Source organism: Phyllopteryx taeniolatus, chromosome 11 (genome assembly GCF_024500385.1).
Source record: "Phyllopteryx taeniolatus isolate TA_2022b chromosome 11, UOR_Ptae_1.2, whole genome shotgun sequence".
NCBI classification, from domain to species: Eukaryota; Metazoa; Chordata; class Actinopteri; order Syngnathiformes; family Syngnathidae; genus Phyllopteryx; species Phyllopteryx taeniolatus.
The window spans coordinates 28,406,268-28,431,722 of NC_084512.1; the positions used below are offsets into that span (position 1 = coordinate 28,406,268).

Genomic DNA, 25,455 nt, shown 5'->3' on the forward strand with positions numbered 1-25,455 from the left:
GTCACAGGGGACACGGGTACGAGGACGGGGATTGCCATGGAAACGGCATGGAGGCGGCAGCCGGCGTTAGTTTCCCCGCGGGGACGGAGACGGAAAAGAAGATGAGGCAATATAAAAGAAATAAATAGCCCCCCCCCCCCGTAGACACCGCCAATAATGTGAGGGAAGGGGAGAGAAAATAATAACAAATGGAGACACGAGAGGACATCAAAGTGGCAGGAAGAAGTCAATCGCGAGGGCGAGAGAGCGTTCGTTTCTTTCACTCAATGTCAAAGTTGTCATACAAAACACACCAAAAAAAAAATAAAATCCCACAGCGGACGTCAAAAGCGGCCTTGACGGATGATTGATGGCGCACAAAGTATTGTAAAACAGTCAAGTGTTCTGCCTGTAATTCTTATCGAAGCAAATGAATTGTTTATTTATTGTCGTGAGCGTTAAGGGATACAAAAAAAAAACAACAAAAGATTCATCGGTTACGGGAATTAGATTTTGCCAAATGTCGGACCCGGCCCCAAACAATCCGTACGAGTCGGACGTTAACTAAAACTGCTGGAGGGGAGCGTGCGGGCGGTGGCATGCGCGGTGAGCGGAGAGCCGAGAGCCAAGACGGTGGGAGGTCTCGCCGATGAGTCTTTTGGAAACGTTCCCAAGCCACTTAGTCGACTTCATCCCCTTCCGTCTGATTGGGCGTTCGCAAACGTCGAGTAGGCGCAGCGTCCGCGCGCGAGAGGCCGCTCGCACCTTCCCGACGCGGCGGACGTGTTTTGGAACGGCGGACGTCGAGCGCGTCTCATTAGCTCGTCGCGCGCTCTCGACGTCGCCCCTCTTTTTATTGGAACGTCGCTCGCTCGCTCTTCGACACCACAAACTCGGTCGCCTCCTTTCCCGTTGAGGCCTCGCTTCCCGCGCAATCTCTTCTCGTCTACTGTTGTCAGGCTGGTCTAATTAGCCACCAGTCGGCCCTGGAGAAGTCGTGTCAGCGTCAAACTTCAACCTTAAATACATTTCAAACGTTACTTCCTGCCAACATTCATTACTAGTAGCAGGAGGACAACTAGCAGTGGTGGTGGAAGTAGTAGTGGTCATGGTAGTTAGCAATTCAAGTAGTCGTAGTTACAGTCGTACTGATGGTCGCGGTGGTGGTTGCCGTAATAATAGAGGGAGAAGTCATAGTCGTCGGGAGATTAGCGCTGATGGTGCTGGAAGTCGTCGTGATATTGTTGCTCGTAGACGTGGCGATAGCAATAGTAACATACATAACATATCATCACTAAACTAATATGCTAGATACTACTGTTGATTTTCTTTTCTTTCTTTTTTTCCCCCCAACTGGAAGCAAACGAGGAAAGGACGAGAGAAAGTCCGCGTGCAAATAAAAGCTGGCCAATTCAAAGTATATCTAAAATATCGAAGATGATAAAATGCATCCAAAGAACAAGATGAAAGCATAAAAAGGCGGGAAAATAAAAGGAGCAACGCACACACGTGTTGATAAAGAGAACATAAAGGCTTTTCAAGAAATGCGCTTTGTATTGCTTTAGAAATATCGTTACACTTTTAAAACAAAGGCTGAAGAAACAGTTGCAACATATGAATGGAGCAGTCAATCAAATAACATTTTCAAATAAAGAATTGTCACTTTTGACAATTTTCTACATTTTCTTCAATGCGTAATAAAGTAAGAAAACAAAATTACATTTTTGATAAGGAAACATTATATATTGGGTCATTTATTTGAATAACTTATTTTTTTTGTTAAAAAATAAAATGGAATAAAAAATGTCTATTAAAAAACTTCTTTTGTATTTTCATTTGTTTTATTTCAAAGTGTAATGAAAAACTAAACTAAATGGCATTTCCAATGAATAAATACTATATATTTTAATATAAATTCATATTAAAAATGTCATTTATTTCTATTTTATAATCAGAATAATAAAGTAAAATACATTTGCACTTAAGAAAATACATTATCAAATAAAAAACAATTTCTGTAAAAAAAAATTCAATGAAAAATAAAATCATAATGAAGGAAACATTTTAATTTTAAAAATGCTACATGTTCATATGTACTTTAAATAAAAATGTTATATTGAATACTTACTTTTTTCCTTAAAATATATTTTTATATTTTAACCTCTAAAATATATAAAATACGCGAATTGAAAAATTTTATGAAATTTGTCATTCAAGAAACTCCATTTGTATAAAAAGAATATTTTTAAAGTGTAATTTCTAACATTTAAATACAAAATATAGATTGTTTTCAATTTCTGTAAAAAAAAAACTAATAAAATTAAACATTTTCATTTAAAAAATACTACATGTTCCTATGTAAAATGCAAAGTACTTTAAATAAAACAATTTCAATTAAATACTTACTTTTTACCGCGACATAAAAAATACGTAAAATATAAAAAATACGAGAATTGAAAAATTTGATGACATTTTTCATTTGAGGAACTCTTTGTATAAAAAGAATATTGTTTTTCAAGTATAATTTCTGACAATTTTAGTTGTATGTTTTTAGTGGCATACAGTACTAAAGAAGCAATGAATCGAACAAAATGTTTCCAACTGTTTAATTCTGCCTCCGCAAGTCACGTTAGTAAAAGGGAATGACTGAAAGGTTTTTGGGAAGGAATCAAATGTTTTGTATGTTGGGGTGTTTTTGCAGTAAAAGCATCCTGGTGTTTTTCCTCAAGTGAGCCGCTGCCGCCCTCACGCAAATCTCTCGAGTGCTTTTTATTTTGCCATCCAGGCTGAAAAGTCTTTCGTTCTAGCATTCATAATTCATACGCAGTATATTTCCATGCAGACTTTTAGCCGCTTGCTAACATGTCAGAGGCACTTGAGGATGGAAACATCCCCAAAAAAAAAAAATACAAATCTTTGCTTCCTCATAGAAAAGTTTGCTTTTGTACAAAAAACTGTTTTTTTACTCTTAATTATGTCTGCTCGCATTTTCTTGTGTGGTAGAATTGAAAACTCAATGACTTTTTCAATGAAATAATTACTACTTATGTAAAATTAAAAATCGAATTTATTTGCTCATACGACATACCAAAAATGTAGTCAAATTAAATGCAAGTGTTAATTCAAATAAAAAACTAACTGGCTTTTTTTATTTATTTCAAAGCATAATAAAACTGAATGACAGTTTTCATAAAGAAATTCTATATTTGCTTTCATTTATTATTATTGTATACTAAAATAAAAACTACATTACATTTTCAAAAAGTACGTACCATTTTCTCTTTTTTATTTTCTATCAAAAATAATGAAATTAAATGTTTATTAAAATCATAATAAAATATTATAAGAAAACAAAATAACATTTTCAATAGAGAAATATATATATATGTATGCGTATATATATATACTATTCAATAAAATAATTTTTCTTACAAATATCTTTATAAAAAGATTGAAAAGAATCACGTTTCATTTTCAAAATACTGCATGTTCATATGAAAATGTAATTGAGTAAAATAATAAAATAGATCAGAAAAAAATATAATATTAAAATTTTCATTCAAAAAAGACTACATTTCTCGTAAAAAAATAAAATAAAATAAAAAAAAAATAATAATAATAATAGAATTCATACCATACCATTTCAATGAGGGGAAAAAATACTCCAATGAAATTGCGAACGTTGAGGAGAGGAAGCCGTCCCGTTACCGTGGTTTCGAGGTGATGACCGAAAGGTTTCAGGCCACCACGTGCGAAAAGAGTTTTTTTTTTTGTGGGGGTGATTTTGGGCGCGCGTGTGAATTATTGACGAGGCTCTTTGCTCTCCTGAAAGCCTTGCGAGACAGACGCCCACGTCGGCCCACATGTTTTATTCACCAAGTTCAGCGGCGCGAGCTCACTCGGCACACTTTGTCCGCACCGTAGTCGGCAAAATGACACAAATGCGCAACGTGGCGCTCGCCCATCGACCGGCTGACAATTCGCATGAATGAATGATAAACAGCGCATTGATGGATCCATTAAGTTACAACTACATGAGTAATAAACAAACAATGTCAGTCTCTTCTGACCCATTTTAAAGAAGAGAGTTCAAAAAAAGGTTACAAAAGCTAGAAACAAAAAATTACTATAAAACTAAATCTAAAAGAAAAAAAATTTGAAAAATGTTTTTATATTTTTAAAGAATTTTTTTTTAAATCATAAAACCTCTCCTTGCCTCAAGTAAATTTCGAGAAAAATGTGTTTAAAAAACTGAGGAAAATGTACAAAACCTCTTCTTCTAGGCTTTTTAAAGCAAAAATTAAGGGCAAAAAAATCTTGAAAACAATTTTTAAAATGTAAAGGAAAATTTGCATATCACATTTTGTGGATGCCTCTTCTAAAATCTAGGGGGTGGGGAATAATAAGTAAAATAGGATAAAATGTCTTATGCTGGCCTATTTTTTTTCCATTGAAAATAAAAATCACAGAACGGATTCAATTCGTGAAGCGAGGTTCCGCTGCATACGTTTACGAAGAAATAAGCTTGTTGTAAAAGTTTTCTGTTGGAGTACTAAATCCATATTTCCTTTTGTGTTATCACCGTAAAACATTCACACACATGAACGCGTGCCGCATCTCTTATCGGGGACATTACAATGTAGTGTGTACGGAAGCGCACACGCGTGATGAATTAAGAAGAAAACCTGAAAAACATGATTGTGTTATGGCCCAAAATGAACAATAACGTGGATTTTATTGTGTACATTTGAGTTTAATGATGTTGTGTTATCACTTTCCCTCTGTGTATCGTCACTGTTCGACAAGGTTAGCGTTAGCGACTTTAGCATTAGCAACATTAGCATTAGTGCTACTTTTTTTTTTTTTTTTTTTTTTTTTTTTTTTAATCATGAGTCTCAAGAATTCATATATCTAAAATTCCTGCCAGTCTGCTTTGAGGCGGACATTTTTTGCTCATTTCCACGGCTTCTTCAAACAAAGGAAGATTTGGTCCGATTGTTAGCGAATGTAAGCAACTTAAAATACGAGACATCCGGACCACGCAAAATTGCCAATCATTTAGATTTTTGTCATTTTGTGTGTGTGTGGCGCATCTTGTCAAAGACTGAATCTGATGACCCTTGTTCGAACCTCCTGGGATTGTTTTCTTGAAAAATTCAGCCCATCAAACCAGTTTTATTTGGCACCATGAAATTTGGTAGACGTGGTTATCATGAGCAGAGCCACAAAAAACGCTGAAAAGACACAGGAAGTCGGCCATTTGGGTTACAAGCGGCCATTTGGAGCGCTTCCCGAAAGACGAAGGCCCTCCCTCGTGACGGTTTCGGATCGCGAGCAAATTTCGAGCCGCGACATCCGAGTCAACTCGCGATCGGCGTGATTGAAACCAAATGTTGTCGTCCCGGACTTTGTGAAGTTTGTTTGGATTTGCAGCTGGGTGTGGTTTCTTTTTGTGCAAAAGTGACGTTGTCATGCCTCATTTCCTCCACCAGGTGTCGCGAAGGCTACCAGGGCATCCGCTGTGATCAGTTCCTGCCCAAGACCGACTCCATCCTGTCGGATCCAAGTAAGACGCTTCGCAACGGCACACGAAACGTTTGGTGTCACGCGCCAAAATCATCAGCGTTAGCCCTATTATCCTCACCGTATTATAAAACTATTACTGAATGTAAACAATTAAATCACGGACACACGCTCCGAAAACATTGCAAGACATTTTATTTGGAATACAGAAAAAAATATCAAATAACCAAGCATTTGTAACCATTCACATTAAAAATTGTAAACCCCCAAAAAATCATTTTCCATTTGTACACTTGCAAGACACCGGAAAGTATTATTATTATTATTATTCCAGTTAATCAGAAGCTTCGCTGTTAATTAATCTCCTTTTAGTTGTTTTGTGTGTTTGTCTCCAATTAGCACAAACACGGGAAGGTTAACTGTTGAGCGGCACCCGTCGTTATTCAGCCGGCCGTCGTCGGCAGCCAACGTCTTTGATTGACAGGCGAAGGGCTCGTCTTCAGCGCCTTCGGCGGACCAATCGCACAGTCGTGCAACTCGAGGGCGGGACTTATTTTTCATGATTTCAGAGGCACAACAAAACAACAATATTATTGTTTATTGTGATAGTTTTGGGGAAAATCTATCGTCTTGAAAAACCTTCTCATCCAATCACTAATCCCACTCAGACACCTTCACTGTCTCACAGACAGCCGGAAATTATAGAACTCTAGCAACAATCCATGTAACACAACTGCAGCGTCGTGCCAATAAATGATTGCAAAGCAATCCCTCGGCCTGTGATTTTTTATTTTTTATTTTTATTTTATTTTTTTTTTTTTACTGTAGCGAGTAACGGCCCGGCAGTCGTGTTACGTGAATTGGTGTTGGAGTTCTGTAAATTCCAACTGTCTGCGAGGCCGTGAAGGTGTCCTAAACTGATTGGAGGAGCGAGTCGCGGGTGGGGCGAGCGCAACCGAGGAGATTGAGCGGAAGGAAAACAGTTGCGCCGACAGCTAGTTGACGGAAAAATACCAATGATGTTATCGATTAATCGGCGTCGATTGCAAAAAAATCGGTAGTGGTTCAACCCTGAATTCGACTTCCTGCAATTCAAATCTTGCAATCAGATCGTTTCCTGGACTTGTCAAAATTATTCCGCCACGGAGGAAGGTCTTCCTTTGACCCAGAAGTCAATTTTGTGATTTTTTGATGTTTCCAAGCTTGTCAATCAATTGTGTTGTTGTTGTTGTTGTTGTTTTATAAAGGATGAAATGTTGAACATCTGATGCGCTTTCTGAAAGCGTGCGGGTAAACAAAAAATGACGAGTGGAACGTCCTCGTTAGCATCTCTGCCACCGTCTTATTAACGGTGTCCTCGTTGTCGGGCGCCTCTCAGTCTTTCTGTCGATAATAATAGTAATGATGATGATGATGATGATGATGATGTCCTCACCTCGTCAATATCTTAAATTATGGATGACCCGCAGCTTCACACAATTGAACACAAAATAATACACTATGTACAGACTCACACTTATTGACGGCGACATGTTTAGTTAAGCTCATAAAGGGACTGTGAATGCATCACCGGGAACCATGTGACTTCTCACAGCCAATCAGCGAAGACTACATTCCTATTTTTTTCAAACGATATAACTAGATTAAACGTCAAGGATGTTAGACTAAACCCGCTGATGATTGATCTTGTATGTTATTGATCTCTAAAAATGATTGTCCAATATGACTTGTGGCATGTGAGTTGATGTTGTTCTACTAGCATCTAGCATTAGCACGCTAGCAAGCCATTTTCATCTTTCTCACTTTTTCTTTGCTTTTATTTCTCTCCTCACATTTGTTGTTTGAACTGCCTCAAAAAAGTGGGTAAGTGCAACACTGGAGAAGAAGAGCGATAGTTTCCCTCTTCTTCCCTTCCACAACTCGTCTCAGCCTCCCCCAACCCCGCCCGCTTGACTCTCGTGCTAGCAGTTCATCGAAACTCGCTAACACGCCAGGTTACTTTTGTGTCAGGAATGCGCCGACGTCAGCTGGAAAACCAGGAGGGACGCGGTTTGGCGCCATCTAGCGCTTTTCCGGCTGCTCGCGCGCCCTTCACCTGGTCCTCTCGTCAGACGGGGTCACTTTCACTTATCGGCTCGCCGGCAAAACGCAATTTTGCCGTTCGCCGTCATCGCTAAAACAAGGACGTGAGCATCCTCGTCATGTCGACTCCGCCTCGGTGGGAATGAACCTGCAAACGCCATCCATCAATTATTAAAGGATGTGCTGATAATCTGGAATAAATGAAGGTCACATGGGCAAAATGTGAGAGCTCTTTATAGAACCTGTCAAGTACATTTGGAGATTGCTGGAAACGGGAAAGACTGCCAACTACACGACTGTACGACTCAATTGTGGAGATGAAGCGTTAAACTGTTTTCCTGATTTGATTTTGGGATTTTTTTGTTTGTTGTTCATCCGGCATGAGTGGCCCCGCCCCCTTCTGATAAGAATTTGAGCACCTTCGCGTCAGCGAGCTAGCTATGCCTGCACCCCGAAAATGCACCTTCCCCTCGCATGGTCCGCTGGCGTGTGGCCGCTTTAGAGTGCCTTGTTGTCACGGTGTGGAAAAGCTTTGCCACGACTCGGTGAGATATATTCCAGCCGCCGCCGGCTTTCAGCGGATATATTTTCACGACTCCAACATTTAGGAATGTTTAGGCATCAGATGCATAAGACGCTGGACGAAGGTAGCTTACATTTACTTCAGGACGTATTTGACTGGGGGCATGGTTTCGACGGATTGAGTGGACACGCCCACAGCGCGTGAGCGAAGACGACTTCATTTTGAACAATGTTCAAGCCTGATTTTGTATACTTGGTGATTTTGTTTTTTGCCAAAATGACTTTTTTAGGAAATAAAAATCTTGCTCGGGTTAGCAAACAGCGTATCGTTCGAGTTGTTATTAATCCTTCCATTGCTGCGATCTCCCGTTGCGCGCCGGCATCGACCCAACACCGGCCCAAACATTTCAATCGCTAATTTAATTTTGTCCCAAAAAAATCACTCATTTCCTACGATGTCATTGTCTATAATGTTGCAAACCATGAGCTAAGCAGTTTATTAGACGGAAATGAATCTGCACAAACTGACCTTCGTGCTTGACCAGTTCCTTCTGCACCGAAGCGTTACAGCGACCCATTTCAAACCAAAACGGGTTCACGCAAATGGATCTAGCCAATTTATGTTCCCGCTATTGTCTAAAAACATCGAGATTTTCAGGCTTGAGGCGACACAGCGTTCAAGAGAGTTCATAGATTTGTTCTCTGAAAACATCTAAAAACAACAGATGACACGAGGACGGACCAATGGCGTCCAATTGTGGGGGGAAATAGGAAATGGCTGATGTTTGACCCTAGTGAGGGCGAGCTGTAATGAAGCAGGTTGGATGGATAAAATCCCTGAACATGAGAGTGAATTGGTGTGGTTAAAAGGAAACAATTGCACATCACGTTTTCCTCCTTTTCGAATGAGCTTGCCCGTGCGTTCGCTTTGAAAATCAAATGTGGCCTCTGAAAGTTTGCCCACGCCTGATTTGGAACATTCCTGAAATATCTTTGTATATGAAATGAAATGAATTGGAGCTGCATTCAGCTTGTGTATGCCAAAGTATAATTGGCGCATGTGGCCATGAAAAGTTAAGATTTGTTTTTTTGTTTTAATGGAGTGTTCCCAGTGATTGTGCCTCTCAGAGCACCTGGCACATGGTGTCTTTTAGCTGCTCGTTAGACTAATTAGCGGCAGACTATATTTACTTTGTTGCTTTTTTTATTAAAGCATCAGACACTTGTTCAAACTAAACAAAAAAAAGTTTAAAAAAAAGTGAGCGCCTGTGTTAACTCATTCACTGTCATGAAGGTTTTTTTTCGTCAACTGTGTGGAGTTTGCATGTTGTCCCCGTGCCTGCGTGGGTTTTCTCCGGTTTCCTCACACATCCCCAAAACATGCGTGCTAGGTTGATTGAGGACTCTAAATTGCCCGTAGGTGTGAATGTGAGCGTGAATGGCTGTTTGTTTGTATGTGCCCTGCGATTGGCTGGCGACCGGTTCAGGGTGTATGTACCCCGCCTCGCGCCCGAAGATAGCTGGGATAGGCTCCAGCAGCCAGCGACCCTAGTGAGGATAAAAAGAAAATGGATGGATGGAATCCAAGCGCTTACTGCCATTGACGAATATAATCGTTTTTCAACAGGTAGGAGTGAAAAAGGTTCTCACCCAGCTTGTCTGTGAAATTCAAGCTTCTACATAACTGTAATGACGAACAGATCCCTGTAGATGGCGGTGTTGCACCGCTTTGGATTTGAGATCAGCACAGCTTTTGTGTCAAAGGTTAAGGTTTTAAGTGAATCTCGGCTCGTCGCGTCCATTATGCGGGAGAGCAATGCCGACAATTTACAAGTTTCGGCACCTCACGCGCCAACAGAGTACGCATTTGTGTGGTATAAACGATTTGCATCTAAAACAGCCACGGACGTTCAACTGGGCTGAACATGCGCTGAGTCGCTGTTGCTCTCGACGCGTTTCTTAGCTGTATATCCTTGAAAAAAAACAATTATTTAGTCGTCTTAAGTCTTTTCTCAGTCTTGTTTTTGTTGTTTTATAGTTTGAGGTGTCAAACATTATTAGCATGAAAGTCACTGTTGTGCTTGAGGTTTTTTTTTTCCCCCCTTAAAGCTCGTTTTTGTCCGCTTTTTGTTCAGAAAGCGGTGTCTTTCTTCTACTGTTGATGACTAAAGAATGGAAAAAAGCTACCAACAAACTTTTTCTTCTGCTGAAAGAAGAGAGACTGCTCTTTATTTGTGAGTTTTGGTGCTTGTTATGTGACGGAACGCAATATTCTGTGGGTCTTGAAAGTTCCGTCCGAATGCTCTAAAGCAACATGGGCAACTCATCGCTTTGAAAACGACTGGCAGTCACTGGGTTCAAAGCAGCAAAGTGCATCTTGGTTATTTTGGGCATCTACTGCATGAGAAATGCATTCCGGTTCACGTCAAAGCCCTGAAAACTCACCGATATTTCTCCAGGAGCTGACCCAAAAGTCTCTTTCCTAATCCCACAAATGAGTCGAAGGCCAAAGCTCCCAAGAACAACGTTAAGGGCGCCTGCATGCACTTTTCTGTGATTTGGAGTCACTCCGCTGCTGCGGCGGTTAAACGGGGGGCGAAGGTTGCCGGTCCCGATGTCAAGACTTGAATTGGAATTGCGTTTAGTTTTCAACTCCTTTTCATTTGCATGTCGTCGTCTTCACGCGCCGGCAATTGTTCACGCTCCAGCTGTCAAACACACTTCTCTCTCTCTCTCTCTCTCTCTCTCTCTCTCTCTCCTCGCAAGAGAGAAAGACGAACAACACTTTGAAGAGACAAGAACAACCGGGAGAAGAATGCATTGCAATAAAAGAAAAAGAAGAGAAAAGGATGAGAGGAAGAAATAGAAATTGGATCAGAAGAAGAATGCTGGGAGAAAATATAACAGAAAAAACATACAAAATATACGCAACAAGAACTGGAAGAACAGAAGTAGGAGCGGCATGCTGAAGAACTGAAAGTATGCACAATCAGAAAAGAACGAGAAGAAACAAGCAAGAGAAGAAAAGAACCGGAAGAAGAAGGCCAAAGAAAATAAAGCGTGCACGAAGGATGCACGAGATTACAAGAAGAACTACAAACATGGAGTCCACAAAAAAGATGTCAAAGGAGCTTGCATGATAAGAATACGACGAGACCATTCCAGTAACTAAGAATGCGAATCGTGTGTGTGAATGCGTAATAACGACAAGAACAACTGCGAGTATACAAAATACGTCAAGAACGGCGAGCAGCATCCAGTAGATCGGACGTGCAAATCCAGGAATTGAAGTTTTGTTCGCCGTACTTTTCCCTAATTCTCCACCTACAGGATGTTTACAGAAGGCTTCGGCCATGTTTTTTCTCTTATTGAAATTATTGAGGGCGGCGGCCATCTTGAGCCCGCAGCGTCCACCGGCGACTCGACGGTAAAGCTGAGCGGGAAATTGAGTTCGTAACCCCGAGATCGACGCGGCCGTCCGTCGAGGTCGTTTCCGAAACGTGGCCTGCGCCACCGCAACGTGAAGGAGGAGACGTTTACTTCCTCTGATAACGTCTGGACTTTCAAATTAAAGCGTTCTCACTCGATCCTTCGTCGTCCATTTGAGACTTTTCAAATTCAAAACAAATTCAGAAAACAAATATTTTCAAAATAAAACACTTTTTTTTTTCAATCTGCTCAAGACGAGACTTTCAAAATAAAACGTTGTTAGGAGTGCCCAACTGTCTCGGGTCACAAAGGAAACAAGACTTTCAAAATAAAACATTTTGTTTTGAACATGTGTCACAAACTTCGTAAGGAACGAATACTTTGAAAATAAAACACGGCTTTCAAAATAAGACGTTTTGGGGAATGGCCAACTGTCTTCAGTCACACAAAAAAAAAAGAAAACAAGGCTGTCAAAATTAAACATTTTGTTTGCTCAAAATAAAACGTTTTCATTTTCCTCTGCTCAACAAAGTTTGTCGTCATTTGCAAAGTGAGACTTTTCAAAATAAAACAAGACTTTCAAAAGCAAAGACTTTGTTTTGGCAAAGCAAGCAAGACTCTCAGAATCAAACATTCTGCTTGGAGTTTGCTCAACGACGAGTGAGCGATGCGGATGCTACATGCTAACGCTAACATTCTGTCTCTCTCTCTCTCTCTCTCTTTCCTTCCTTCCTTCCTCTCCTTTTCCTCCCCCACTCGCCACCTGGACCCACAGACCACCTGGGCATCGAGTTCATGGGTAAGATCGCCTCGTGTGTGTGTGTGTGTATGTGTGTGCACAAATAGGCTGCAGTCACCATGGAAACAGGGAGAGCCGCCAACACCACGTGCAAGCCTCATTGGCGTGTGCGCGTGCGTGTGCGTGAGTTTTTAATCCGAGCATTTACGAGTCCCATCATTTTTTTTTTTTTCCTAAAATTGCTGAGTTAAAATGGCGTCTCTTCATTTTGTGTCTTTCGTATTCAGTAATCCAATTAACTAATTGGTTGTAGAGAAAGATCAAATAAATTGTAACATTATTAAATAATTGATTCCTCCATCATAATCACTTGAATTACAAATAACACGAGACCGACAATTGCTTCGCTTTGTTCCGTTGAAGTGGAATTCCATCGCAGTTTCATGTGAGATCTCGTTGAAAGGTGAAATACCGTGAAATGCGTCTCGTTAAAACGTGACATCACTACGCTTCCGTTGGGAACAAGTGCGACTCCCGTGAAAACTTTTTGCTTGACCATTTGTTCAGGAGAAGTTGCTTTATGTCCATATTTGGGCGTTTACTAATTACATCACACTCTGTTTGGTTGTTTTTCGCAAACAGTGTGGGAATGTTGTTTTTTGTTTGTGTGTTTATTGTTCAATACGTGATGTGTTTGGTTTTGTGTGTGTGTGTGTGTGTGTGTGTGTGCAGAGAGCAAGGAGGTGTACCGGAGGCAGCTGCTGTCAATCACGTGCATCGCCATGGCGATCGGCCTCCTGGGCGCGCTCTGTGTCGCCCTCTACTGCCGAAACAAGTCAGTCAACAAGATGGACCGGCACCAATTTAACACGCACGCGCGACTGCTGTGTGTGTGTCTGTTTGTGTATATGTGTGTGCTTGTTTGCGGGTTTAAAAAAAATGTAAAAGTGTGATTCATCTGATTTTAACAAATTCATCGATTGACAGCCCCAATTTTTAGGCGTGCTCTTTTTTTCTTTAATGTGTTTTGCGCGTGCGTGCGCGTGCGTGCGTAGGCGTCGGCGGGAGAAGCTTCAAGCTCACCTGAAGGAAAGTCGAAGTGTGAAAAACTACACCACGAGCGTCAACAACATCTTCGACTCCAAGTCCGGGAACAGCAAAGCCGACATCAGAATGCACCAGGTCAAGCCTCATCCTCCTCATCCTCCTCATCCTCCTCATCCTTCTCATCCTCCTCATCCTCATTATTCTACCACATACTCTGGTCTCGTTTTCTGCCAGCAGTATTGTAAACGTTCTCCAGCTGGTCGTCACGGCGACACGCGTGAGTCCAGATTCACGCCGGCCAGAAGCAGCGTGAAGCTCGTGTACGTACACACACAGACACAGACACACACACGCATTCTTGTCCTTTTATCCTAAGTCTTCCTTGTTGCGTTTTTGTGCGCCAGCGCGGAGCAGAGGACTCTGGCAGCCCATTGGTCGGCCACTCGCAGGACTCCGCCCATCCCCAGAGGATGTCCCAGAGCTTTCGGTCCGGCCTATCAGCACCTCCGAGAGGCGGAGCTTACCGAGAGGGAGGCTGACGCGCCGCACAGGTGAGGAGACCCCCGCCCCTGCATATTTGCACTCGGGCAAATTTGGGGAGGGAACCGATCCCCGTTATTGGCTGAAATTGTGCCGAGGCCCGTGTGGTGCCGACCAACTATGTTGAACTGAGAGGAGGAGCTTCATTTAGTCAAGCCGTAGTGACGTTGTGTGCGTGTGTTCGATTGCGTTCATCTTGTCTATGTGTGTGCGTGTGTATGTGTGAGCGTGTCAACGTGCTTGTTTCCGTGTGTCTTGTCTGCATTTGCGTGCGTATCTTGTGTATGTGTGTGCGTGTTTGTGCGCCTCCCCGTCTCGGCCCGCCTCGCGCGCTCATCCTCGTCCTCCGGCGGCCTCGCGTGTGAAGTCGGCGCGCCTTTGCCATCTCGCCGCCATCGCGCGGGATCGCTCGGCGACGTTATCTCGAGAATGAGCCTCTGGCTCGCCGCGTCGTCCTGGCTCATCGGACGCGTCATCTCCTCGCCGGAAGACGATAAAAGCGGGCGAGGCTTTCTTTTGAGCGTCAACAAGCTTCTTCTCCTCAGACCGAGGATGCGACATGAGTGCGCCGCCTCAACTTTTCCCCTCGGTGGCACTAATGTCTTTTATCTCTCGGGTGTACTGAATACACGAACGCTTCCTCGGTATTGCCTCCTCGCTCCTCAATAGTTGATCCTCGATCAACGATCCTTTCTCCTCGATTTTTGGTCCTCAATTGTCACGCCTCAAACGATCACACAATCTCTCGCCTGTGTCCTCACTCCAAGCTTGATCCTCGCTCCTAGGTACCTGCTCCTCGATCGTCACGCTTCAATATTTGCTGCGCGATCATCACTCAACAATGATTGCTCCTTGCTCCTCAATTCTCACTCCTTGATCCTCGTTATTAAATAGTCAAGAGTCTTTTCTCACATATAGCTCCTCGATCCTGGATTCTGGATCCTTGAGCCTTTCTTCATGATCTTCACTCCTTGCTTATTGCAGCTCGATGATAACTTTTCAGTCATCACTATTTGCTCCTCCATCCTTAATCCTCGCTACTCAATATTTGAACTCGCTACGGTCCACGAGCTTTTCTCTTCTATCTTCTCTTCGTGATCCGCGGTCTTCACAGCTCGATTCTCCCCCATCCTCTTTCTTCACTTCTCAATGCTCGATACTCAAGACTTGTTCCTCGCTTTTTTGCTCACTCCTCGCTCCTCACTACTTGGAGTCGAAAAGTTTGTTTAAGGTGTCACGTAGGTTTTCTTTTCTTGTTTCCTCTCCAGTTACGTCCATCAGGAGGAGCCTCGCCGGCCTGAGCCCCGACATGAAGCCCCGGTAAATATGCAATCCGCCGTCGACGCGCCGTGGCGTTCGCCTCCCAACGGCGCCCCCCGAAGCACGGGGAACCCCACCCGCCGCTCGGCCTCCGTCCCCATCATCCCGCCCGTCCAGCGTCGCCACGACGACGAAGTTTCCTGTATGCAAACTACAGTGATGTCATCAAACGGCGCCGCGCCCCACCAGGAAGTCGCCGGCGAGCGCTCCACGGCGGCGGTGTGCCAGCGGCGCCGTGAGGATGAGGAGCGCGAAGCGGCGCGGCCGCCTCGCCGGGCGCAGGAGAACCTTTGGGCCTCGGCGCACAGGGGGCAGGAGGAGGGCCACGGCGCCCCCTGTGGCGGCCCGGCGCTGGCGCAGGCCAGAGAAACTGTTTGCTTCCTCAACCTTCACGTGGGCGTGGCCGGGAGGGCCACGCACACTCAGTTGCTCAGAGAGCCGGACCAATAAAAAGACGGCAAAAGTCGCCGTCGTTGGATAAAAGAAGAATCGGCACGGAATTCTGCAGCCGGGAAGAAGAAAAAAAGGAATTCATTTATTTCCAAAACACGACGAAAAAGATACCAAATAGCCCGTCGCTCCATGGTGGTTTTCACTGTACAAAGAATATATGAATATATATAAATATTATATATGGATATAAATATATGGAATTCCAAAAGTGACCAAGTTGAAGAACAAGGACAGGAATGATCCTTTTTCTTTTTCCTCCTCCTCCGTTTTGTATGATGAACGGCGTCACGATCGCCGACGCCGAGACGATGATGGCTCGTCGGACAACAATCGCACTGTGTGTGTGTGTGTGTGTGCGTGCGTGCGTGCGTGCGCGCTTCCACCCCCGTTTTTTTAATAGTTGCCAACGGTCACTACGGCGTGCACATCGACAAAAGGAAGGAAGGACACGAGGAGAGAAGGAAGCACATTTCTCAATTTCTGTTTCTCAATTAATTTTGCATCGACGTGAGTTTGACGAGCGGCGCCACCCGGTGGGCTGGCTGTTTGGGTGTCGAAACAAGAAATAAATGTGTCTATGTTGTATCCTCACCGTGACGAGCGCTCTTTGTGTGCGTTACGAGAACCGTCGTCATCGTCATTTCAGACAACAAAACTGTACGATGTCCTTTAGTTACATAATTACAGAATGCATGAAAATAGATCACGGCACATGTTGAATGAAAAGTTCAAAAGGTTTGAAATTATGATATTGGGATGACTGAGTTGACTTTTATTATTTCTTGCTGTGCTCCAGTCGTTTGGGGCAAAACATTGAAAAGAACCAATGAGTGTTTTGTAAATAAACATGGACCAGCGAATTTGTCCGTGTGAATGACGAGAGGGCCAATTAAAATAAAGCTTGTCAATTTAGCTGATTCCAATTTTGGTGCCAAACAAAGAGCCCTGGGATTCGCCCAAATGGCTGCCCCAACTTCCTGTTCAATATCGGGGCACGGGTCTTTTGCGACGTTTTTTCCGCGTCCATCAGTCAAACTACTGTCGGTGCTGATTTTTTTTTTTCCAGGGGCCGATACCGTCGTGTTCACGACCCCTAAAATAATTTTGATAAAATACGCACACACGCAAAAATTGTGGAGGTTTTTTTTTCTTCAGTTTGACATTTGCTGCAGATTTTCCTGAAATTTACCGTTTGAAATTTCGAGCGAATCTTTGGCCGAGCCGCAGACGTCCGTGCGCACGCGCACTCGCACGTGTTGATCGCGCGTGTTGCACTTCCGAGGTTGTGAAGTCGCGAGCTGGCACCTTCTCGGAACGTTCTGTTCAAAAAGACTGTTATACTCAAAAGATATTACAAAAGAAATGAATAACAACCTGAAATGGAATCCGAATGAGAGATATATATCAAAGACTCATCTGCGGCTAGTAAACTTTCCCATTCAGCTCCCTCATGCTTACGCACACACGACAAACGGGGCAAATTTGAGCATTTTTCCACCCCCTCCGACGAATGTCAGCGAAACGTGATTATCGAGGGTGGTGGTTCGGCACTGGAGGGAGGTAGCAGTAAGTACTGTAGTTGTAGTCGTAGCAGGAGCAAAACATGAAGGTTTGCCATCGTAAATGTTGAACAGGTTTAACATTTCAGAAAAACCCCGCTAACGCTCACCCCACAACATAATCACTCAGGATCGTCTTCTGAGACGTTTGATAATTGGGCCTTTGTCGACTTTGATTGGAACTGGGCTGAGAATTGGTCGATTATCGATTCGCGTGCGCCCCGCCGGCTTTGTTGGGCTGCTGTTTCCATGGCAACGCCGCAACAGGTACGCAAATCTCTGGTGTCCTTACCACCGATATCTTCACTCTACTTTAAGTCGATGAGACCGAAAACAAATGGAAAGCCAAGAAATGAGGATTTCACCGACTGATTGATCGGAACGCAACGCGTCTGTCGCAGGGAGGCGGCGAGTCGTCGGAAAACGAGACCACGAGGAGCTTCGTTTCTGTCGCGACTTTTCCTGTTCAACGAGCTCGTCGCCGTTTTGACATGATGACCGATGACGAAATTATTTTTCTTCTCGTCAAAAAAGATGTTCGCCAACCTCAAACAGCGAAGAAAAGCCCTCGTTATCGTTTGATTGGCAAGCGGGAACTCACTCACGAAATTGCTTAGATCCTTAAATTGTCAATTTCAATGTGTCTTCAGTCAAGTCATGAGACTTCCTGTTTACCATGTGAGACTTCCTGTGTGTTGCCTGTTTACCTCGCAAGACTTCCTGTGTGGCATGTGTGACTTCCTGTTTACCATGTGAGACTTCCTGTGTGTTGTCTTAGATTTCCTGTTTACCTCGCAAGACTTCCTGTCTAACACGTGAAACTTCCTGTGCGGCACGTCACACTTCCTGTTTTCCATCTGATATTTCCGGTCTACCCTGCAAGACTTCCTGTGTGTCATGTGAGACTTCCTGTCTAACACGTGACACTTCCTGTGCGGCACGTCACACTTCCTGTTTTCCATCTGATATTTCCGGTCTACCCTGCAAGACTTCCTGTGTATAAATGAGACTTCCTGTTTAACATGTGAAACTTCCTGTGTGCCACGTGAGACTTCCTGTTTCCTATGCACAACTTTTTCTTTGTCCTCTGAGACTTGCTGTTTTTTACAATGCAAATCAATTGAAGATGTCCGACTTCCTGTTTGCCGTCGAAGACTCCCTAATTCTTCTTATGGCACTTCCTGTGTGTTGTGTGTGAAGCGTACAGGAAGCTGGCGCGAGGAAGACCGGAAAAACCGAAGACTCTTCCGACGTGAACGTTTTGCGCCGTCGTTCGTCGTCGTCGCTTGGTCGGCGTGCTAATGAAAGGCTATTTATAGGTCCGCTGACATTTTGTGACATTCAGCGGCCACGCCGCGCTCCAATTACGAGACCCAAGCTGTGTGAAGTTCGCAGCGGACAGAAATAACACAGCGCAGGACTTCAACAGCTCCATAAACTCACATTTGCTTTGTGCCACAAAACGTACATGCCATTGACATGAAAGAAACACCTTTGATTATCAAATTTGTTCAGCGAATACGAACGCAAGCTTCAGCACGCACACAAGAACATTGTGAACATAACGTGAACATTTCTTTTGCGTAACAGAGAACGACAATTACAGTGAAGACGTTTTGCATATTTTGGAAAACATTTTTTAAAAATCAAGAAAAAAAATCTGCCAATTTTGGCAGATGTTTCATCCTGTTTGCGAAGTTAAACAAATACAAAATAATTTTCAAACAGTCAAATGTTTGGTCTGTAGTTCATGTTGACTGCAGTAAGCGTTAAGGCCAAAGAAAAAGGTATTTTATTAATTCTATTTATTTGTTTTTTGTTTTTTGGATTAATCAGTATATATATAAGCGGAACGCAAGATGAATGAATGAGTTATCAGAATTTTTTTTTTTTCCAAATATGGACGTTGGCCTAAAAAAAAAAATCCATATTGGTCGGCCATAATACATAAAAAAAGAAATAAATAAAAGATATGTATATAAAACAATGTGACCTAAGAGCAGAAGAAAGAGTAAGAAATGTGATTTATGACGCCTTCATCATAGACTCTAAAATCCGACAAATGTCGACTTCTATTTTGACTGTTTGAAAACTATCTATGGGACCCGGTTAAGTCCCGGTCGCAATTTTTGGGGGGGGTTACAGATTTTGTCACCGCAACGGAGAAGACAGCTGGCTTTTTCCAACCGCTTACTTGAACCAGGAGCCCTCACCGCTTCGTGGCCGTGGTCCCTTTGAAGCCGATCTCGGTGCTGTAAGATGCTTCTACTAAGCCGGCTAGTTAGCTTAGCTGCTAGTTAGCAGTAGCCGGCCAGCTCTTGTCAATCATCTGCCGCGACGTGTCGAATGAAGGGTTTTCATTTATCTCACACACAAAAAAAAGCCACTTGATGATTCATTCCCCTTTTTTCACATTGTTGATGTCGTGTTGGCAATGGAAAGCAAAAATGCTTTTTAGTGCGACAGCTCTTCATTTAACACGAGATTTGAAGAAAGCCTTCCAAATGAGTGAACCTGTTCATGAAAAATGTGTTCTTTGTGCTTCCTCCTTTGCAGCACCGTTCACGGAATCTCGCCGCCGTCGCCGCCGCTCGTGCCGCTCGTGTCTGGAATGACAAGTAGGAAGAATCAATCACTACGTCACTTCGTCTCTTTAAAGGAGACAGTTATGCATTTTTTTCACAATTTGTTCCAAGGTGGCAGATTCAAATATCTGTGACGCGCTTCCGTCAAAATACCCCAAGGATTACAAGATACTTTACACTCAATTTGTTGTCGTGCTGAAATTAGCCCGTTTTGAGGGGGCAGCCCCGTTTCATGCAGTTCACGCCGCCCGCCAATGAAAATTGCGCAAAGTCAGGGTGTTGCGACGAGGCGAGCAAGCTCAATGTGCAGAAGGGAAGAAAATGAGCGCGTATTCAGAAAGACAGAAAAAGCTTTTTCACTTTTTCAACAAATATAAACAGCCCCAAGCCGCAATTTAATCAAGTCTGCGCTGCTTAGCAGATGTTACTGCTGTTAGCTAGTGCTAAACTGTGCAGCCAACAAAGATAAATGCAGCTCTACTTACCTTTTGGCTTTGACATGGTTAGTCTTTCACATCGTGTAGTCATTTCAAAATGGCTCCGGATCTCCAGCGAGCTGGGCTGCCAAGTCGTGGTCCGAGAAACTCGCTGTGAGGGCGGGGTTATGTAAATTAGCCACGTTGTGACATCGCAATAGGGTGCAAACTGAAAATAAAGAAATAAATGACTACATACTGCAGTAGTCGTGTGATGGAAGTGTGCCTTTAAGGGGCGTGGCCTAGTAAGCGACATCCCAAATAGACAAATTGCCAAGCGATGCCCGTGGCCAGAAGGATTGATATTTTTTTTTCTTTCCTCCAAAATGACTTTTTTTCCTCCTCCTTTTTTTTCTGAGCAGGCCACGTGAAAGAGAATCTGCTTCCCAGGTTTTTCCCCGTGGGCGGGCGGGGGCGATTTGGCCGGCTCAGCCTGAGCGTGACGGCGAGGGGGGCGACGCCCGCCTACTAAACATATGCGGCGAGCGGCATATGAGATGCGGCGCGACAGCCAACGAGATCCCCGGAGATCTACCTGGGCTGGCGTCTGCGGCGATAAAAACGATAACGTCGTTAATCTCGGCCAATCCCAAACGCACCAGCTGCAACATCCCACAAGGGGGCGCTCCCCTTGCAAAATCAAAACTGCAGACGGTTTAAACAAGGCAAACGCACGACGCACGACAAAAGCAGAAGCTGCCCCCAATTAGCTACACTTCCATTTACGCTGCTACCTCGAGCGCGTTTTTCCAGACGCGAGCCGTCATTCGGCCAATTTTTTTGCTTGGACCCGAAAGCAAACATTAGAGATACGCGCGCTGTGCGGTGGCACCAAACTCAACTTGACTTCGCCGGTGGCACTTTGGCAATTGAATTCATCAATAATTAATGTTTAAAACAACAACATAGTGTTTGCCTTTAAAGTCCGCAAGCGTAATGCTAATGTATAACGGGAAACGCCATAGATGGGTTAACTCTACCAGCGTTTGAGTTTCAAATTCAGGTTTCAAGCCGAACTAACTAACTAATCTTTTAATATTTCACACTCCCTGGGGCACGGCGAGGCAAAGTACGGCATGCGGGCCACATCTGGCCCATCCACAGATTCTGACCGGCCCTCGCAGCCTTTATGAAGTCAAAATAAAATATCCATTTTCTCTGCTTTTATTTTGATGTGCACGGTGAAGGGAAGAGGGGAATTTGGACTGCTCATGATTTGGAAGTCCTCACCAAGAATGAGAATATGAGTGAGTAGAAATACAGAAAAAAAATATGGACAATTAATTAAAGCGTGATGTAATGTATACAGTAGATTTTAATGTGATTAATTTTTTTTTTTTTAACTTTTAACTATTTAAAACTTTTTTTTTTTATTTTGTAACAATTTTTATTTCCTGTTATAGCAACACAAACTACCATAGCTTGACAAGCAGCAGCTTATTAAAGCATGACAAGTTATTGTTTTATAAAAAGACAATAAATTCATATTTAACACAATAGAGGTTAGCATGTCGGCAATTACTAAATACTACAATGTTTGTATATATTGGGAAAATAATGAAATATTATACATATTATAATTTTGTCCTCCAGGATCACAGAATGTGTGTTTTTAAAAAAAAAATAAACAAACAATACGTCAGCATGTAGTGATTACGTTGTTTGGCTTTCAGCAGGCAGGAAAGGGAAAAAGAACAGAAAAAAGAAAAAGACGTTCTGCCCGCTAAGCAACATGTTGTCACAAATATGTCCACGCGCCGTCCAACTAAATTTCCTGCCGCTTTGTTTTGTCGACCCTCGGCTGGAACAAAAAAACATGATGGGTGAACGTGTGATGAAAACAGAGGAAAAGGTCTTTAAAACGTGGACTGAAACATGCTTGAAACATGCTTAAAAGATTTGGAATTGGAAAAAGTGATGAAAATGTGACAAAAACAGAAGAAAATATGCTTAAAAATGGATTCAAAATGCTTACAAATGCCAAATTGATGACCAAAACAGTTGGAAAAATAAGAAGAACACGCTTAAAATGTGAATGAGAACATGATGAAAATGTGCTGAAAAGATAACAACATGCATAACAACACAGATGACAAAAAAAGAGTCAAACGTTCTGAAAAGATTCAAACAAAGTGAAAACGACAAAAACGTATAAACGGATGAAATCCTCCTCAAAACAGATGAAAATAGGGGGACACGTGGGGGGGGAGACGTGCTGAAAACGTGATTAAAAACAAACAAGAACAAAAAAAAAAAAACATGGCTAAAAATGTATTTGTATTGTTTTCATACTTGCTGCAAGTGTCCACTAGAGTGTGCTGTTTCTCACACTTGCCCCGCCTCGCCTGCTTGTTCGTGCGTTCGCTTTGCTGTCAAGCGTCTTCTGCTGATGTCGGACATTCATGCGTGCGAGGGTCTTGGCCACGGAGGTCTGTGAGGGGGGGGGGGGGCAGTAAGTGAGGGTCAGCGGGGGGTCAAGCTGACAGATCTCCTTTGAGGTCCCGGCGAGAGACCCGAGAGAAAAAGTGATTTTGTCGGCACGCGCACACCACAAAATCGCAGAGACTATATTTTTCTTAACATGATTGTTGTCTCGCTTTTCACCTGTCAGATGATGTTTACTTCTCCCGGCAATTTCGCTAACTCGTAGCACCGCGCTACCCGCAAGCTAAGACCCGACTGGGACATTACCAATCGGTGGCAGATCAAATTAGCATCACGCGAACGGCAACGATGGTAGCTGCCGAATCCAAGATTTTCATTTTGTTTTTCAGCTTCAGAGAGAGCGGCGTCAGGTCGCTCTCACGCGCACAAGAAAACTTGTACGCCTTGTAAGACTAACAAAAAAAATCACATTTTTTCGAAATAAAAAAGTTTTACAAACCTGAAAAAAGTTGGGTGGGACGGTGACCGACTGGTTAGCACATCTGCCTCACAGTTGTGGGGACCGGGGTTCAATCCGGCAGCAATTTAGCAGCATGCTAATGTCAAAGGTTGTTGGGACGTCATGTGCTAAACGCCGCCGTACTGACATCTAGCGGTGGTCAACCGAAACTGCAGCCTCTTAAGAAAACGAATAAACTTCATGTTTGTTACTTGAGGGATTAATATTACGTAATAATGTCCTCTGACCTTTTTTTATTATTATTATTATTTTTACAAAAGGATTAAACTAACATTGTTTTTATGCTGATGTTATTGAACTTGTTTATGAAGAACACAAACAAGGACGCGTGGTGCACCTGGACTGAAAGGTTACTCCCAAGGTCGTACCATTATTATTATAAATATAAAAACGTCGATATGTCATCGTACGTGGTGTTGATAGAATCGGCCGGACGACCGCTCCTATTGATGAAACCTTCACTTAGCTTGGCACACGCAAATATTAACTGCTAATATAATGCAATATATTATTTTATTTCTCTACAAAATGTGTTTAGAAATGTGATTTTTAATTTTTTTTAATTTTTGTAGACAAGGTCAGATAGCATCAGTGAGGTATCCAACATGCTCCCATTCGCGCGTGTGCGTCCAGTCGCAGTCAATTGCGGTGAGTGCGACGCGAGACGGCTAAGCCACATGATCGCTAAATGCAACACGTTGTTGGCAGCCGTTTTTCCCTTTACAGGATTATGGCCGCTCTCACGCTGTCCAATTAGGATTATCTACTTGGGAATCTCCGCTTGATCTCCGTGGCGGGAGTACAACTCGCACACGCGCAAGTCCACGCACACACACGATTGGGATGTGCTTCTCCATCGCCGACGCGACACGATACGTCTCTCGATACGCTTCCCGCGATACTTTCACCGTGAGAATGCGACCACACGATACGATTCCCTCCCGTGATCGCAAAACACAATTCGATCCGGTGCCATTCAGTTAAAATACGATGAACGCCGATCCAACACGATACGATTCGCTCCGATTCCGATAAGATGCAATACGACACAATACGTGATACGATTCAATTGAGGTGAAAGAAATGGATGGATATTTCACTCCAATTCCGATCCAATACAATCCGATTCACTCCAATTCCGATAAGATGCAATTCAATACCGTACCGTTCACTATATGATTACCTCCGATCACCTCTGAATGTGCTGCACAGTTATGAGAAACATTTACGACAATTATGACACAATTCCCTCCAATTAGGATAAGTGTCGATTCATTCCAATTTCAGTACGACGATTGACTCCATTTATATGACCCGATAAAATTCACTCCCATTAAGATACGAACCGATACAGTCAATTACATGTTTTTTTTTTATTAAAATGACATTTAAGGCCTCACGATTTATCTCAAATCAGTTTCAACACCGTACACACAATTATTTGTTTGTTTTGATGTCCGTAAAACGCACGCACGCGTCAAGTAGAAGAGTAAGATGCGGTCGCCGCAAATGTTGCGACGCTGTCCGACACGTTGGTCGTGAGCGTCGACACAATGCGCGCCAAATGTCAACACGGTGACAAGGCGACGCGCACTTGAGTTTTCGGAGGAAAAGGTCGCGAAAGGTCGTCACCGGAGCTTTTCTTCGTGGAATCAAAGCAGAAGTCAAAGAGGACGTGAATATGTCACATCCTGATTTTTTTTTCCCCACGCTATGGTAATGATGTAAAGGCGGCAGAGTATTCGCGCACGCTGTGACATTTTGTTTTCCGAGGAGCGAAATGACAAAAGGTGATGTTGACGAGCAGCGAGGCTAACTGGCTGACGCCACTGCCGGTCACAGAACTTTGTTTTTGTTTTCACTTTGCGATAGAAATACAATCAAATTGACATTTCTAAATGGTCTTGAATTTGTTTCATAATAAGTGACACATCTCAGCTTACAAATTGAAATGCACAATTCCCGAGTATTAGTAGTGAAATACCACCAATGACCACTGAGTGTCACTAGAATTCAATTCTTTTACTGACATTTTTCGGATTGACTGGGCTATGAAATATTGACAAATGACAACTTTATGTATTTATTTTTAATTTAAACGACTGTCTCGATTAGCTCACAACTCAGGGGCTGTATTTTGCCAAGTGCAAACTTTAGAGAAAGGATTGACAGCAATTGTTCAATAACAGTGACTGCTGCTGTTAATTGTGTCCACCAGAGGTCGCACTGACGCTACATTTTATTTCTGTGAAAATGAATACCCAAGTGGAAATATTTGAAGACACTGAATGTTGCA

General features: G+C 43.0%; 1 protein-coding gene and 1 long non-coding RNA gene across 2 annotated transcripts in view; one reads left to right on the top strand and one right to left on the bottom strand.

The window, feature by feature from the left end:
* Positions 1 to 16,546, top strand: part of LOC133485479 (pro-neuregulin-3, membrane-bound isoform) — a 145,621-nt gene extending 129,075 nt beyond the window's left edge. Inside the window, exons 3-9 of the mRNA XM_061789228.1 lie at positions 5,472 to 5,545; positions 12,311 to 12,334; positions 13,007 to 13,109; positions 13,330 to 13,456; positions 13,559 to 13,641; positions 13,726 to 13,872; positions 15,130 to 16,546. Of these exons, the coding sequence (XP_061645212.1) occupies positions 5,472 to 5,545; positions 12,311 to 12,334; positions 13,007 to 13,109; positions 13,330 to 13,456; positions 13,559 to 13,641; positions 13,726 to 13,872; positions 15,130 to 15,631 (1,060 nt within the window). The 3' untranslated portion in view covers positions 15,632 to 16,546. The remainder of the gene's footprint in view (positions 1 to 5,471; positions 5,546 to 12,310; positions 12,335 to 13,006; positions 13,110 to 13,329; positions 13,457 to 13,558; positions 13,642 to 13,725; positions 13,873 to 15,129) is intronic.
* Positions 16,547 to 19,660: 3,114 nt separating this feature from the next.
* On the bottom strand, positions 19,661 to 24,085 carry LOC133485482 (uncharacterized). Its single transcript, XR_009790704.1, has 4 exons — positions 23,139 to 24,085; positions 22,547 to 22,685; positions 20,264 to 20,366; positions 19,661 to 19,799 (listed from the first exon to the last, which is right to left on the bottom strand). It is a non-coding gene; the product is annotated as an uncharacterized LOC133485482 (long non-coding RNA).
* Between the last annotated feature and the right edge of the window lie 1,370 nt (positions 24,086 to 25,455).